Below are 15715 nucleotides of genomic sequence, written 5' to 3'. Positions count from 1 at the left end.
ATGAGAAATGGTAAGAAAAAACAACATAATAAATATTTGTATGGTGTTGCTGGACAATGCGTTTGAAGATAATATTTGAAGAAATCATATTACAATCAATTTCTGTTCTTACTCATTGGAGCTTGATGCCTCTAAAAACTTCGTTATTGGAACCACCTCTGGTGCTTTAAAAGAAAAAAAGAAATCCACAGACTCACATAGGTGCAAGGAAATCAGAATCTCAGGTATTGAGACCCAGGCCTCATCATTTGTAATCTCCCCAGGTGATTTGACTGAAAGCCAAGAGTGAGGAACGGCGACGTGGATCTCTCCACATAACCTGCCTAAATAGATTCTCTAGAAGCAGTTTATAAAGAAATTCCACATGAACTGTGGAAGAGGATATGAATTTGATGTACAATATGTCCTCACTTAACATCTTTGAAAGTCTCTTGGAAACTTCACCTTGAAGCAAAATTATGTATAGTGAAACCACTTATTTTTCATCAACAGTATAACTACACAACTTTGAACAACCAATGGTGTTGGAGGACCTCCTGTACATTGTTTCCATAAAGTCAGTTTTCAGGGAATTCCAAAATGAAGTGAGGGCTTCGTGTATATAAAAAGATGGTTGTGATTCCACCTGGATGACAGGGTTATTGCTCAGAAACTAAAAGAGGCCGCCTAGGTATAGAGGATTCTGTCATGAGGTTTCTGCTAAACAAAGGATCCCAGAATCCTCACCCATTCCAGTTAAAGGCATAACAAAGAAAGCAATATTCACAAAGGAAACGCAGAAAGGAATAAAAGCCATCAAGCCACAAAAATAATGTGACTAAGGGGCAGGATTTGCAGATGTAGAGATTTAATGTGGTTGCCCTTTCTCACCCACACAAGAAAAAGGATGGAACAGATCATGAGATTCCACTGTTCTGCTGAGCAGCCTCCGCAGGGCACTTTGTATGTCCCTGTTTCTCAGGCTGTAGATGAAAAGGTTCAGCATGGGGGTGACCACAGCGTACATCACTGACGCCACCACACCATTCCTGGGGGGGTGGTGACACAGCTGAAGTCAGGCACACGCCAATGCCTGTTCCATAAAATCAGCAAACAACTGCTAGGTGAGAGCCACAGGTGAAGAAGGCTTTATACTTCCCATCTGACGATGAAATCCTTAGAATGGAGGGGACGATTTTATAGTAAGACAAAAGGATCCCTGAAATGGGAAGAAAACCAAACATAGTACTATCGAAATATATGAATATGCTATTGATGACGCTGTCAGAACAAGCAAGTTTGAGAAGATGAGAGGGGTCACAGAAAGAATTAGAGATTTCTGCATTCTTGATGATGGTGAATTGTAACACAATCCAACTGTGCAGCTGGGAATCCAACAGGCTAAGGAAAAAGGACACCAAAACGAAGAAGACAAAGAGATGAGGATTCACGATGACTGGGTAGTGCAGAGGGCAAGAGATGGCCACAAAGCACTCATAGGCCATCACAGTCAGGAGCATGCTTTCTATACATGCAAAAAGGAGCAAGAAGGAAATCTGTGCCAGGCAGACCGCATGAGAGATGACTCTGCTATGCGACTGCATGTCCACAATCATCTTGGGAACCGTGGCCGAGGTGAAACCGATGTCAGCCCAGCACAGGTTGGAGAGGAAGAAGTACGTGGGGGTGTGGAGGGGGGAGTCAGAGCGGACAGCCAGGATGCTGAGCAGGTTCCTCAGCACCGTGACCAGATACATGGACAGGGAAAGGGACAGCAAAGCGAGGACCGGCTGCAGTTCTGGATCCTCTGAGAGTCCCAGGAGGAGGAATTCTCAGACACCTGTGAGATTCCGTGGCCCTGTGTGTCTTTGACACCTTGAGAAGGAAAGAGGAATGGAAAAATAAAAGATAAAAACCAGCCCTTAATGCTGGTTGCAAGCAATTCACAAGGAACATCTTGACACTTGCGGACCATACACCGCCAGCAATGTTTCTCAGTTGTGACAATTCCAAAACTCTCAGAATTATTATGTGATTTACTTTTGTGCTATACAAGGCTTTCTGTACATACTACTTTAGAGAAAATCCACTGAAGAATATTAGAAGACCAAAACGTCATATATAACAAATCCGTGATCTCAGTAAAATACGGCCTACTCTTTTCAGAAAAAACACAATGCAATGACAATGTCCTTCTCTCTTGAAGAAAAAGATCTCAGTCTAATTGAAAGAAATTAAGAAGCCGTGAAATACACTCTACTTTATTCTGACATGGTGCTACAACTTCCATTGATGTAGAATATGTAAAAGGACGACACAAGAGCTAGGACCCCATTATCTGAAAATGAAATCGAACCTTATAGTTCTCAATCGGAAGACCTTCTCCCATGCCTGTTACTTTTCATATTTATTATCATCCTTCGGTTTTCTGACATCATTTCTTCATAAAAGTACATGCACACTCAAAAATGGGAGCTGCGTTTCCAAATGAATTGAATATATAACTCTTGGCCCAGCACCATGGCTCACGCCTGTAATCCCAGCACTTTGGGCGGCCGAGGCTGATGGATCACCTGAGGTCAGGAGTTCCAGACCAGCCTGGCCAACGTGGTGAAACCCTGTCTCCAGTGAAAATTAAAAAAAAAAAAAAATTAGCCGAGCGTGGTGGAGGGTAACCCTAGCTACTCGGGAGGCTGAAGCAGGAGAATCCCTTAGAACTTGGAAGGCAGAGATTGGACACCCTGTGATAGGATTTTTGATATCCTAGGGAGATATTGCTCCTGAAAGTAGAGTGGGCGTACACCCTGTGATATTATTTGTAATATCCTAGAAAGATATTGCTCCTAATATCACGGTGGCTGTACACCCTGTGATCTTAATTGTAATATCCTACAGAGATCTTACTCCTAATAATACAGTGGGTGTACACCCTGTGATATTATTCGTAATATATTACAGAGATACGACTCCTGATATCACAGTGAGTATAGACCATGTTGGTACACCCTGTGATGTTATTTGTAACAACTGAGAAAAATATTACAGCTAATATCAAAGTGGGTGTACACCCTGCGATGTTATTTGTTATCTACTATGTAGATATTACTCCTAATATCACAGTGAGTGTACACCGTGTGTGTAGAGACAGTGAAATTATTCGTAATACCCTAGGAAGATATTACTCCTCATATCACAGTGGGTGTACACCGTGAGTGATATTTTTTTCTAATATCCAGCGGGAGAGAGGATGATATTGCTTCCAATATCACAGACGGTATACACCCCCCTCTGATTTTGTTCCTAATATCCAGGGAAGGAGAGGATGACATTATTCGCGATATCACTGGGGGTGTACCACCTCCCGCGGGGATATTGTTCTTAATATCCGGAGGTGGAGAGAATGATGTTACTCCCAATATCACAGGGATTGTACACCACCCGTGTTTGTAAATACCCCCTGTGATATTGTTCCAAATGGCCTGTGAAAGAGTAAACATGACTCCCATTATCGCTGGGCGTATTCAGCCCTTATGATATTGTTTTCTAACATCCAGGGAAGGAGAGTATGCTATTACTCCCAATATCGCAGGTGTTGTACACCCTTTTGTGTTTTTGTGCCCAATATCCAGGAAAATAGAGGATGATGTTTCTCCCAATGTCGAAGTAATTATACAGCACCCCTGTGATATTCTCCCTAATATCCAGAAAGGAAGAGAATGATATTACTCCCAACAGCGTAGGAAATGTATACCCGCGCTGTGGTATCTTTCCCAGTATCCAGGTGGGGAGAGGATCATATTACTTCCAATGTCGCAGGGTGTGTACACCTCCTCTGTGATCTCGTTGCTAACATCCAGGTTTGGGGAGGACGACATTACTCCCAATATCGCAGGGGGAGTACACCCCCCCTGACCTTGTTAGTCATTTCCTGGGTGGAGAGGATGATCTTACTCCCAATATCGCAGGGGGTGTACACACCCCTGTGAAAATATTCCTATGTTCAGAGGGAGAGAGGATGATATTACTCCCAGGACCGCAGGAGGTTTCCACAGACCTGTGACACTCTTCCTACTATCCACAGGGAGAGAGGATATGACTCCCAATATCACAGAGGGTGTACACACTTCCTGTAATATTGTTCTGAATACCCTGGGAGGGAGAGGATAAGGTTACGTTGAATATCGCAGGGAATGTACACCCTCCCCCTCTGATACCCTTCCTAATGTGCAGGGGAAGAGAGGAAAATTTCACTCCCAATATCACAGAGGCAGTACACCCCACCTGTGATGTTGTTCCCAATATTCAAGGGGGGAGAGGATGATACTACTCTCAATATCGCAGGGCTGTTCACATCCCCAGTGACATTTTCTCCTAATATCTAGGGGAGAGACAATTATATGACAGCAAAGGTCGCAGGGTCTGTACATCCCTTCCTGATATTGTTCCTAATATCCAGGGGGAAAGAGGATGTTATCAAACATGAAAGGGGGAGTACATCCCCCACCCTTATGATATTGTTCTTAATAATCATGAGGGGAGAGGATAATATTACTCCAGATATCGCAGGGGTTGTTCACCCTTTTGTGTTTTTGTGCCCAATATCCAGGAAAATAGAGGATGATGTTACTCCCAATGTCGAAGTAATTGTACAGCACCCCTGTGATATTCTCCCTAATATCCAGAAAGGAAAAGAATGATATTACTCGCAACAACGTAGGAAACGTATACCCGCGCTGTGGTATCTTTCCCAGTATCCAGGTGGGGAGAGGATCATATTACTTCCAATGTCGCAGGGTGTGTACACCCCTTCTGCGATCTCGTTGCTAACATCCAGGTTTGGGGTGGAAGACCCAGACCTCCACCCACCCAGAGTAGGTACGCCCAAGAACTAGTACATACTTGTTACCTCCACACTTTGGCATCTCTGTGAAGTCCACTTGGAGACCTTCAAAGGGGGCTGCTCCATAAGCTCGTATGCCGGATGGAAAGGCTGGACCTTGCCTCGCATCATGCTGTCGGCAGGTAACACACCGCTGCCTCACCGTTTTGGCAAGGGCTGACAAAGGCGAGATGTAGAAATACCAGCCTAACAACTTTTCCAGTGACTCCTGACCTCGATGGGTGGTTTCTTGCACAGCCAGTACAACTGTAGCTCCTAGCAGCTGTGGCACAGCTACTCTCCCATCTGGTAACCAAATCCATCCTTCCTCCATCACTTGTCCTTCCCTCTACCTGGACAAAGTCCTTTTCTTCTTTAGAAGAAGTAGGTCCAAGATCAGGTGCTTGAGGGAGCACTGATACCCAGAAGGGGGCAGAGGCTCGAGCCTCTGAGTCAGCGCGGGAATTCCCCAAACCCAGCAAGGTGGAAGCTTGCTGGTGTCCTCTGCAATGCATAACTGCCACCTTGTGGGGTTTCCATACTGCTTCTAATCATTGCAAGATTTCCTGTTGATATTTTCTGCCTTTTTCCCCAGAGTTCAATAGGCCCTTTTCTTTGTATCACGCTCCATGCACTTGAAGGGTTCAAAAGACATACTGAGAATCAGTGTAAATGTTGACAGTCTCACCCTCACTGAGTTCTAAGGCCCGAATGAAAGCAATGAGTTCAGCTTTCTGGGCTGAAGTGGCCTGGGGCAATGATCTGGCTTCAACAACAGTGTCCAGGGTTACCACTGCATACCCTGCACCTCTCTCTCCTTGGTGGTTGAAGTGTTATGCCCAGACCGTTTGTTCCTCAAGACTACCAGAGTCCAGAGTCAAAGCCAAGCGGCAAGGATCTTTACTACAAGTTCGAACCTGGTCCTTCCATTCTACCGCATACAAGAGGGCCTTGAACAATGCGAGTGTTTGCTTTTTTATAGCCTGAAAGTTACAGGGGAACAAAGGAATTCTTTTGGTTCCTGCTCTTTCAGTAAAACTTTGAACGGCTGTCCCCTCATCTGTCCTTTTATCGGAGACTTTCCTGGTGGTGTTTGTACTAGGCTTGTTTGTTTTGAGCCTGGGGGAAGTTTAAGAGATATATGGTGATATGTGGTGGGATGGGAGGATGGGATGTGTTTGTACTGGGCTTGTTTGTTTTGAGCCTAGGGCTGAGGAATGTGCACGGCTCTTTTCATTCCCCCCCTTTCTTTTCAGGTATTTTTTAGAGCCAATCTTGGGTCTTATAAGTCTGATTCTGTTTCAGCGTTTACAGGTTGGTATTGGGCTCTGAGGACTATGAGTTGTACAGTGTTAAACTTTTCTTTAACGAACCGCAAAATTCTGTTAACAACACAAGGTCTTACGGTAAGCAGAAATAGTAGACTTAGCAGGGGTCTAAGGAAGGGGGCTAACAGAGAAAACATAGATGAGTTCTACTATTGGTCTGCAGCTGAAGCAAACTGCCGTGTTCTTACTTCTGTGCTTAACTTGCGTAACTGTTGGACTCGGTCTTCTATGAGTCCTGATTCATTTATGTAGAAACAACAGTCTTCTTTTAGAAACATACACGTTCCTCTTTTTTCAGCAGTGAGTAGGTCTAAGGCCTTCCGGTTCTGCAAGGTTACCTGTGCTAGGGACGTGAGCTGCCGCTGGAGGGAGGCAAGGGACTCAGCTGACTTCTCCATAGCAACAGCAAATTGTTGGTACAGCTTGTTACTTTCTATAAGGGTGTGACCTAGGTCTCTTCTAGCCAGTCCGGCCGCCGTGAAGGATGCGGTGAGGGAGATTCCTGCAATGAGGGGGAGAAATATGGCTCGTGCAGGTCTTGGTCTAGGGTCTGGGTGAATAACAGCACTAGTCCAGTTACCGGTATACTTTAGGAACTCGCCGGCAGTAAGTAGAGTTAACCGGGGAACTAATGTGACAGGAAGACACAGTAGGTTGGTAACAGAGGGGCTTGATAGGTTTTTAGATAATGTTCTATTACACCAGAAGAATATGCCTGACGGAGCTTTTAAGGTGATGTTAGGGGGCGTTGCAGTGATGTTGCAGAGGCTGGAATTAGTTCCTGAGAAACAGTAGGGAAACTTCTCTTGACTGGGTTTTAGTTATAGTGGCACGTTAGGGATAGGGGCATATGAGAGGTTTTGGTGGTTGTTAGCTTGGGCAGAGGTGGATGATCTTCATGGCAGGGGGACAGCGGTTAGCGGTGGACGCCTTAGAGAGGCACATAGAAAGCAGCCAGACAGGCTGTGAAGTCTTGTAAGGTTGGCAAGTTCTAATCTTTCTTGCAATAATTTTAACTAGGAAAAAGGACGTAAATCTTGTGTCAGGCGGTTTTCTTGTCGCTGGATATTTCTATGGACTAGGGGCCGTACTTGCACTAGACCCTGCCACAGATAGAGGTGACTGCTAGGCCATGTGGAGGCGGAGGAGTAGTATACAGCCTTGTGTTGAGGCGTGGTCTAGCGGGAGTTCCAGGGGTCTCTAACTATCCATGTATATGAAAGGTCTTTATCTTGTCTGCGATGGAAGGGCCATCTGGGATCTATCTGTTCTTCTCCACCTCACTATTGGTATTTATGGATGTTACAATAGTTATAAGGGCAGCCGGCACTTTGGTGCTACTAATAGTGCTTACAATTGTATTCAGTCTGATCATACTTGAAGCATATTATTGGTGCCACTGGTTTGGCTACTGGGAAATCGATAAAATTTAGTAAAATTGGGCTATTGCACCCTGAGGAGGGGCAATCTGCACTGGCCACTAATTTCTTGGGCTTATGAGGTTGCCTAGGGTGGGTTTGGTTTTCATAAAGCCAGAATCTCTAGACAAAGGGATTAGGAGCTGGCTTTATGTTTTCTTCAGCGGCCACTAGGGCGACTAATGTTAGAGTTAGACTACTTAACTGCATGTTTGCAGTGAGTTATGCTGCCGGCGCAGGGTGAGTTTTAAGGGGTTGTTCTTAGCTCTGTCCACAGTCCACGTGTCCGGTGCTTCAGCCGCCGCTGCCGTGATTGGCCTTAGAAGGTCAGAGGTTGGGTCTACTGGCTTGACGTGGGTGTAGTGGATCCACGACGCAATGCCTTCTACTTTCAGGGCGGTGGGTGTGGTCAGGAGTACTTGGAGTGGTCCTTTCTACCTGGGCTCTAGGGTCTCTTGTCGATGTCGCTTAACCAGGACCTAGCCTCCCGGCTGGTACGGATGGGGTGTCGGTGGGGGACTGGTCTTATATAGCTCTCTTAGCTTGGGCCAGATTTCTTGGTGAATTTTCTGTAAGGCTTGTAAGGAAAATAAGAATTCAGAGACATTTTCTGTTTCAGACTTAAGCAGGTCATCTTTTAAGCTAGGAACTAGGGGTGGAGGTCTGCCATGCATGATTTCGTAAGGGGTGAGGCCTAGTTTGTAAGGGGTATTACGGGCCTGGAACAGAGCATAGGGGAGAAGGACTACTTAATTAGCACCAGTCTCTATAGTCAATTTAGTTAAGGTCTCTTTTAAGGTCCGATTCATCTTTTCTACCTGTCCTGAACTCTGGGGCCTGTAAGCGCAATGTAGTTTCTAATTTGCCTTAAGGATGGAAGCCAAGTCCTGACTTACTTTAGCGACGAAAGCGGGCCTATCATCTGACCTTATCTGGATGGGGAAGCCATACTTGGGAAGGATATCTTCCAGAATTTTCTTTGCTACGACCTGAGCAGTTTCTTTTTTGGTTGGGAATGCTTCAGTCCACTTTGAAAAAGTATCTACAAAGACAAGTAAGTACTGGTACCTGTACTTTCCTGGCTTTATTTCAGTAAAATCTACTTCTTAGTAGATACCGGGCCTGGTTCCTCTGAGCCTTTTTCCTGCTGCAGCTTGAGATTGGGGGTATGCGTTGTTAAGCTGGCAGACTTTGCAACTTGTCACGATACTGCTGGCCGTCTCAGCTATATGTCTGATTTTGAGCTTGGAGCGTCTGATCAGGTCTATCATCTGCCGGGCCCCCAGGTGGGTGGTTCGGTGGATGTGTTCTAACACCTGTTGTCTTAATTTTTCTGGTAGGATGGTTTGGCCATTAGTATCAGTCCACTACCTATTCTGGATTTGTTTCAGGGGAAGTTTGTCAATCTACTGGAGATCTTGTTCTGAATATTCAGGGAAATATGGCAAGTCCTGGGGGCCCGGGTCAGGGAGCTGGAGTGCAAGGAGTTGGCTGGGAGCCTTTGCCACATTTCTTGCAGTTTGGTCTGCCAGAAAGTTGCCTTGAGCAGTTGGAGTAGTTAGTTTCTGATGCCTTGGGCAATGTACAATGGCTAATTTTTCTGGCCTCTATAGGGCTGTTAGCAGGGCTAGGATCTCTTGCTTGTTTTTTTTCTCTTTTCTTTTAGCCGTCAGTAACCTTCGCTCCTTGTAAATGGCCTTATGTATATGCGCTGTTGCAAAAGCATATCGGCTGTCTGTGTATACTGTCAGCTTTTTCCTCGCCTTTAAGGTAAGAGCTTGGGTGAGCGCTATCAGTTCGGCCTTCTGGGCCGATGTCCTTGGGGGCAGGGGTTCCGCCTAGATTACCTTAGTCTTTGAAGTTACTGCCGCCTTAGCGTACTTCTGGCCTTGATGCATGAAGCTGCTCCTATCAGTGAACCAGACGAGGTCGGCGTCAGGAAGTGGGCGGTCCTGCAGGTCTTCTTGAACTCCGTGCACCTGAGCTAGTATCTTGGTGCAGTCATGGAGTGGGGCATCCAGGTCCGGGTTGGGCAGCAGGGAGGCAGGGTTTAAGGTCGTTGGGGGCAGGAAGATTATCTTGAGAGGATTTAGTAGTAGTCTTTGGTAGTGGGTGAGCCGGGCGTTACTCATCCATCGATTAGGTGGCTGTTTGAGTACACCTTCGATGGCGTGTGGAGTAACGACCCGCAATTCTTGCCTTATGACAAGTTTATCAGCATCTTGCACTATCAGAGCCGTGGCTGCAATCATTCGGAGACAAAGGGGCCACTTGGTAGCTACTGGGTCTAACTTCTTTGACAGGTAGGCAACTGGCCTCTGCCAGGGGCCTAAGTTCTGAGTTATTACCGCCTTGGCGACACCTTTATTTTCATCCACGTATAAGTGGAAGGGCTTGGTAACATCAGGTAGTCTTAGTGCAGGCGCGGAGAGTAGGGCGGTTTTAATCTGTTGGAAGGCTAACTTGGCTTCGTCTGTCTAATTAAATGGTTGTTGCCTTTGTGTTGCCTAAGAACTGGACTGGGGACTTCTCCACTTGCAAAGTTACCTTAGGTTCGGGGAGGGGGTCCGAACCTTGTCTTCCTTAGTCTTCGTCTTGAGTGACTAGTACGGGTGTAGACCTAGGGGGTCCGGGTCCTTGTCCTTGTGGTTTCTTTTTGGGGCAGTCTTTTACTTAGTGGCCAGCCTTTTTACAATAGGCACATTGGTCTTTGCTTAGATTATCATGCCGGGGGGGCCGCCTAGGTTGGGTGTACTCTGGCTGTAGATGCTCTTTCTGTACTACTGCTGCCAGGACTTTGGTCATTTTTTCAGTGGCCTTAAATTGCTTTTCCTCTGGAGTATCTCTGTTATTGTAAACCTGCTGGGCTATCTGAAGGAGGTCTTGAATCCGCTTTCCTTCCAAGTCTTTTAATTTCTGGAGTTTTCTCTTAATATCTGGGGCTGCCTGATTTACGAAAGACATTACAATAGCTGCCTGACTTCTTGGAGCCTCTGGATCTATGGGGGTGTACTGTCTAAAAGCTTCTATTAATCTTTCTAAGTAGGTAGCTGGGCTTTCTGTCTTTCCTTGCAAAATAGAATATACTTTAGCCAAATTAGTGGGCTTGCGAGCAGCTGCCTGGAGACCTGCCATTAGAGTCTGGCGATAAAGGTGTAGCTGTCCCCTACCTTCTGCTGTGTTGTAGTCCCATGCCGGCCTGGTCAGAGGAAAGGTTGCGTTTATGAGGTCGGGGTTGGCAGTCGGTTGACTGTTGTCCTCTGGGACCAGCTTTCTAGCTTCTATCTGTATTCTTTCTTGCTCTTCCGTGGTGAACAAAATTCGGAGGAGCTGCTGACAATCATCTTAAGTGGGCTGGTGGGTGAACATGACACTATCTAGTAAAGCCAGTAAATCTTTGGGATTGTCTGAAAACTGAGCACTCTGAGTTTTCCAGTTATACAGATCACTGGTGGAGAATGGCCAGTACTGGAGCCTGGGGATTCTTGTGTCATCTGGGGGTCTTATTTCCTGAAGGGGTAAAGCCACCGTGGAGTCAGGCGGCTGAGGGGGGCTGGTCCGCGAAGTGCGCCTTCGCGTCTTCCTCGCCGGCCTTTCAAAGTTACTTTCTTTTTCAGCGGGCCTGTGAGTGCCGGCCGCCTCCTGTCTGCCTGCTCCTTCCTGCAGCTTAGCCAGGGGGGCTGGGGCCTGGGGCCCGGAGGGGTACGGAGGGGGTTCTGTGAACAGTGGGTCTTCGCTGTCAGGTAAAACAGGATGGGGGGGGCAGTTGGTTGCTTGGATTTTGGTGGTCAAGCAACTAGTGCCTTACAGGGTTCAGAGGCCAATTGGAAAGGGGACAGCTAAGGAGGCGGGTTCTTAACAAGGTCCTGCCATATGAGGATATATGGGATATGATCTAAGTGGCCTGCATGCCTAGGTAGGAAAATCTTGGACTTTACCTTAGTGATGACAGCAAGTCGGAAGGTCTTTTCGGGCGGCCACCTCACATCAAAGGCAGGCCATTCGGAGCGACACAGAGTAATTAGCTTTCCTTTCCTGATTTCTATACTAAGATCATGGCCTCTTGCTCTAACTTCTTTGAAATTACTCGTAAGGAGAGATAGAGGAGTGCTCTGGGTATTACTTATCCTGTAATAATTTGTAGTCTCTTCCTGTAAGGGAATGTGGGTTTGAATCCTTGTAAAGGAAATCTGATCTGACTTACTTATTAATGATATCTAATCGCAGGTGCACTTTGGCAGCCCTGGTCAGAGGCAGCTGCTGCCTGCCAAACCGGGGCAGTTCAGATCGCAAGCGCGCACCGGAAGCCTGGGTCAGAGTCAGCTGCCTGGATCGCGGTCATGCTGGGGCAGCCTAGATTAGAGACAGCTGCTGCCCGCCCAACCGGGCAGCTCAGATACGGCTGCTGCCCGCCAAACTGGGGCAGCTCAGATCAGAGACAGATGCTGCCCGATCAACCGGGCAGCTCAGATACGGCTGCTGCCCACCAAACCGGGGCAGTTCAGATCGCAAGCGCGCACCAGAAGCCGGGGTCAGAGTCAGCTGCCTGGATCGCGGTCGCGCTGGGGCAGCCTAGATTAGAGACAGCTGCTGCCTGCCTAACCGGGCAGCTCAGATACGGCTGCTGCCCGCCAAACCGGGGCAGCTCAGATCGCAAGCGCGCACCGGAAGCCTGGGTCAGAGTCAGCTGCCTGGATCGCGGTCGCGCTGGGGCAGCCTAGATTAGAGACAGCTGCTGCCCGCCTAACCAGGCGGCTCAGATACGGCTGCTGCCTGCCAAACCGGGGCAGCTCAGATCAGAGACAGATGCTGCCCGATCAACCGGGCAGCTCAGATACGGCTGCTGCCCGCCAAACCGGGGCAGCTCAGATCACAATATAGATCAGATGAGAGCCAGGGGACGTCTCTTACCGGTCTCTGCTGGCTGTCCTATAGCGCGTCCGCCAGGACTGTGCTAGCTCCAGTTTCAGACTTCGCGAGTCACAGATTCGGATTCAGAACAGACACGGACAGACAAACGGAGACGAGCCAGCTCACCTATCAGTAGATCGATCCTAGCAGATCCGTTGACCAGGGGTCTGGTGGGCTTGGGGAATCCCGGACGAGCCCCCAGATGTTATGCCCAGACCGTTTGTTCCTCAAAGAAGACTACCAGAGTCCAGAGTCAAAGCCAAGCGGCAAGGATCTTTACTACAAGTTCGAACCTGGTCCTTCCATTCTACCGCATACAAGAGGGCCTTGAACAATGCGAGTGTTTGCTTTTTTATAGCCTGAAAGTACAAGGGAACAAAGGAATTCTTTTGGTTCCTGCTCTTTCAGTAAAACTTTGAACGGCTGTCCCCTCATCTGTCCTTTTATCGGAGACTTTCCTGGTGGTGTTTGTACTGGGCTTGTTTGTTTTGAGCCTGGGGGAAGTTTAAGAGATATATGGTAATATGTGGTGGGATGGGAGGATGGGATGTGTTTGTACTGGGCTTGTTTGTTTTGAGCCTAGGGCTGAGGAATGTGCACGGCCCTTTTCTTTGTATCACGCTCCATGCACTTGAAGGGTTCAAAAGACATACTGAGAATCAGTGTAAATGTTGACAGTCTCACCCTCACTGAGTTCTAAGGCCCGAATGAAAGCAATGAGTTCAGCTTTCTGGGCTGAAGTGGCCTGGGGCAACGATCTGGCTTCAACAACAGTGTCCAGGGTTACCACTGCATACCCTGCACCTCTCTCTCCTTGGGGGTTGAAGAAGCTGCTCCTATCCACATACAGTTCCCAGTCTACTGATGCCCAAGTCTGGTCCCGGAGGTCAGGTCTGCTAGAGTGAATTGAGTCCAACACTTCTACACAATCAGGCTCGACAGGGCTCTCTGACACCGGGAGCAAGGTGGCGGGGTGTAGGCTGTTACAAACTTCGATGGTTATACGGGGATTTTCATAGAGCAAAGTCTGGTACTTGGTGAGTGTGGCATTCGTTAGCCAATGATGTCCTTTAGTATTCATTAAAGTCACCACGGCACAGGAGGCCTTTATGTTCAGGTTTTGCCCCAGAGTCAGCTTATTTGCTTCTTGTACTAGCAGGGCAGTTGCTGCCAATGCCCTCCAACAGGGGGGCCATCCTTTAGGAACCCTGTCTAGTTGTTGAGAGAGGTAGGCCACCGGCCTCGGCCAGGGCCCCACAGTTTGGGTTCAAAGTCCAGCTGCCATCTTTTCTCTCTCTGATGCATATAATGGAAAAGGCTTTGTCAGATCCGGTAGCCCCAGGGCTGGGGCTGCCAGAAGTTTTTCCTTTAACTCATGAAAGACTTGCTGTTGTTGGAATCTGCATTCCAAAGGTTCCTGGTCCCCGCCCCCTTGTTGACCGCATACAAAGGCTTGGCTAATACTGCAAAGTTTGGGATCCACAGTCTACAAAACCCCACAGATCCTAAGAATTCTCTCACCTGCCTTCAGCTCTTAGGCTCCGCTAGATGGCAAATGAACTGCTTTCTTTCTGATCCCGGGCTGCGTTCTGACCCCTGTCGGATAGTAAACCCCAAGTAACGTACCTGCTGTCAGCAGATCTGAGCTTTCTTCTTGGACACCTTCTACTCACAGTCCTCCAGGTGCCGGTGTAGGGCATCTGTTCCCTTGGCACACCCAAGTGCCGTGGGGTGTCCCAGCAGAAGGTCATCAACCTACTAGAGCAACACGCAGCCTAGGTCTCTGCTGGGAAACTTCTGGAGGTCTCGAGCCCACGCCTCCCCGAAGATGGTGGGGGAGTGCTTGAACCCTTGGGGACGCCCGGTCCAAGTGTACAGAGTAGTGACACCTGACTCCGGATCTGCCCACTGAAAGGCAAACAGCTTCTGCCTCTCAGGGGCTAATCTGATAGGAAAGAAAGCGTCTTTCAGGTCCAAGCAGGTGAACCAGCTGTCCTCAGCTGGCGGAAACCCCAACAATGTGGACGGGTTAGGTACTGTTGGATGGAAAGTCAGTGTAGCTTGATGAAGCAAGCGCAAATCCTGTGCTGGCCGGTAGTCCTTGGTCCGTGACTTGGGAACAGGCAGGAGGGGAGTGTTCCATGGAGACTGACAAGGAACAATCATTCCAAAAGTTCTTAGGTGCTTGAGATGGACCTGGATACCTTGAAGGGCTTCTCTGGGGACCGGCTCCTGTTTTTGCCTCACTGGCAGGTCCGCAGTCTTAACTGGCCAATCCTGGAGGGTTGTCTTCTGCCCATACTCTTGGCCACCGCTTAGCCAGTGCTGGTCTTCTCTCTTGGCCTGGCTCAGTTAAGAAAAGTCTCCTTTCCTCCTCTCGGGGGACCATAAGGGTCATAATGACTCCCGCTCTGGGTAACTTTAGCAGTGAAGAGCCATGCTGTGTCAAAGAGATAGTGGCTTTCAGCTTGCTTAGCAAGTCCCTTCCTGAAAAGTTCAAGGGACAGTCAGGCATGTACCAAAACTGATGAATGACTTTATGTCCTCCTACAGTACAAGTCCGAGGCAAGCAGAAAGCTAGCTTTGCTGAAACCCCCGTGGCTCCGATGACGTCAATAGTCTTTTTGGATAAGGGGGCTACCGGGGCGGTTACTAGCGAATGTTCAGCACCGCTATCTACAAGAAAGTCAGTGTCTCCACCCCTGACTGTCATTCTGACCAGAGGCTCTTTGGGGACGCTTGAGCCCTGTCTCCCTCTGTCCAATAACCCTTCTGCCAGGTTGAGCAGTGCCCCTTCCTCCTTGTCCGGGGCCTCCTGCTCTGAGTCACCTTGTTTTCTTTTGAGCTGAGGGCATTTGTTTTTCTACTGTCCTATTTCTTTACAATCAGCACACTGGTTATGCTGCAAACTGTGACAGCCAAGCTGAGTTTCTTTCCCAGGGCCCCCCTTCCCTTGCCTCTTTGTGGGGGGCCCTCTGATTGCTGCAGCTGACAAACAGTTCGGCGTGTCTCCAGGTCTGACCTCCATTCTCTTTGCCGTTTTCCTTAGGGCTTACTGCATCCCTGTTTACAAACACCTGGCTAACTATTTCTAGTAATTGTGGTGGATTCATCCCTGCAAGCCCAACCTGTTTCTGCAGTTTTCTTCTGATGTCTTCTGCGCTTTGACCGACTGAAGCCATGGCAATCATGCGCTGATT

The 15715-nt window shown here is 48.1% G+C and overlaps 2 protein-coding genes across 4 annotated transcripts in view; one reads left to right on the top strand and one right to left on the bottom strand.

Moving 5' to 3' along the window:
* The window catches only part of XNDC1N (XRCC1 N-terminal domain containing 1, N-terminal like), a 72851-nt gene that overhangs the window by 33163 nt on the left and 23973 nt on the right, over window positions 1-15715 (top strand). The window lies entirely within an intron of this gene.
* On the bottom strand, window positions 1086-1736 carry LOC100969732 (olfactory receptor 7E24-like). The gene has a single exon (XM_063608650.1). It carries the CDS (start codon window positions 1734-1736, stop codon window positions 1086-1088), a length of 651 nt encoding a protein of 216 aa, XP_063464720.1.

Source organism: Pan paniscus, chromosome 9 (genome assembly GCF_029289425.2).
Source record: "Pan paniscus chromosome 9, NHGRI_mPanPan1-v2.0_pri, whole genome shotgun sequence".
Classification (NCBI taxonomy): Eukaryota; Metazoa; Chordata; class Mammalia; order Primates; family Hominidae; genus Pan; species Pan paniscus.
This window is presented reverse-complemented; position numbering and strand designations above follow the sequence as displayed.

Bases quoted from the DNA above. Each gene is read 5' to 3' on its own strand.
- LOC100969732 (XM_063608650.1), bottom strand. From the start codon at position 1,736: ATGTATCTGGTCACGGTGCTGAGGAACCTGCTCAGCATCCTGGCTGTC.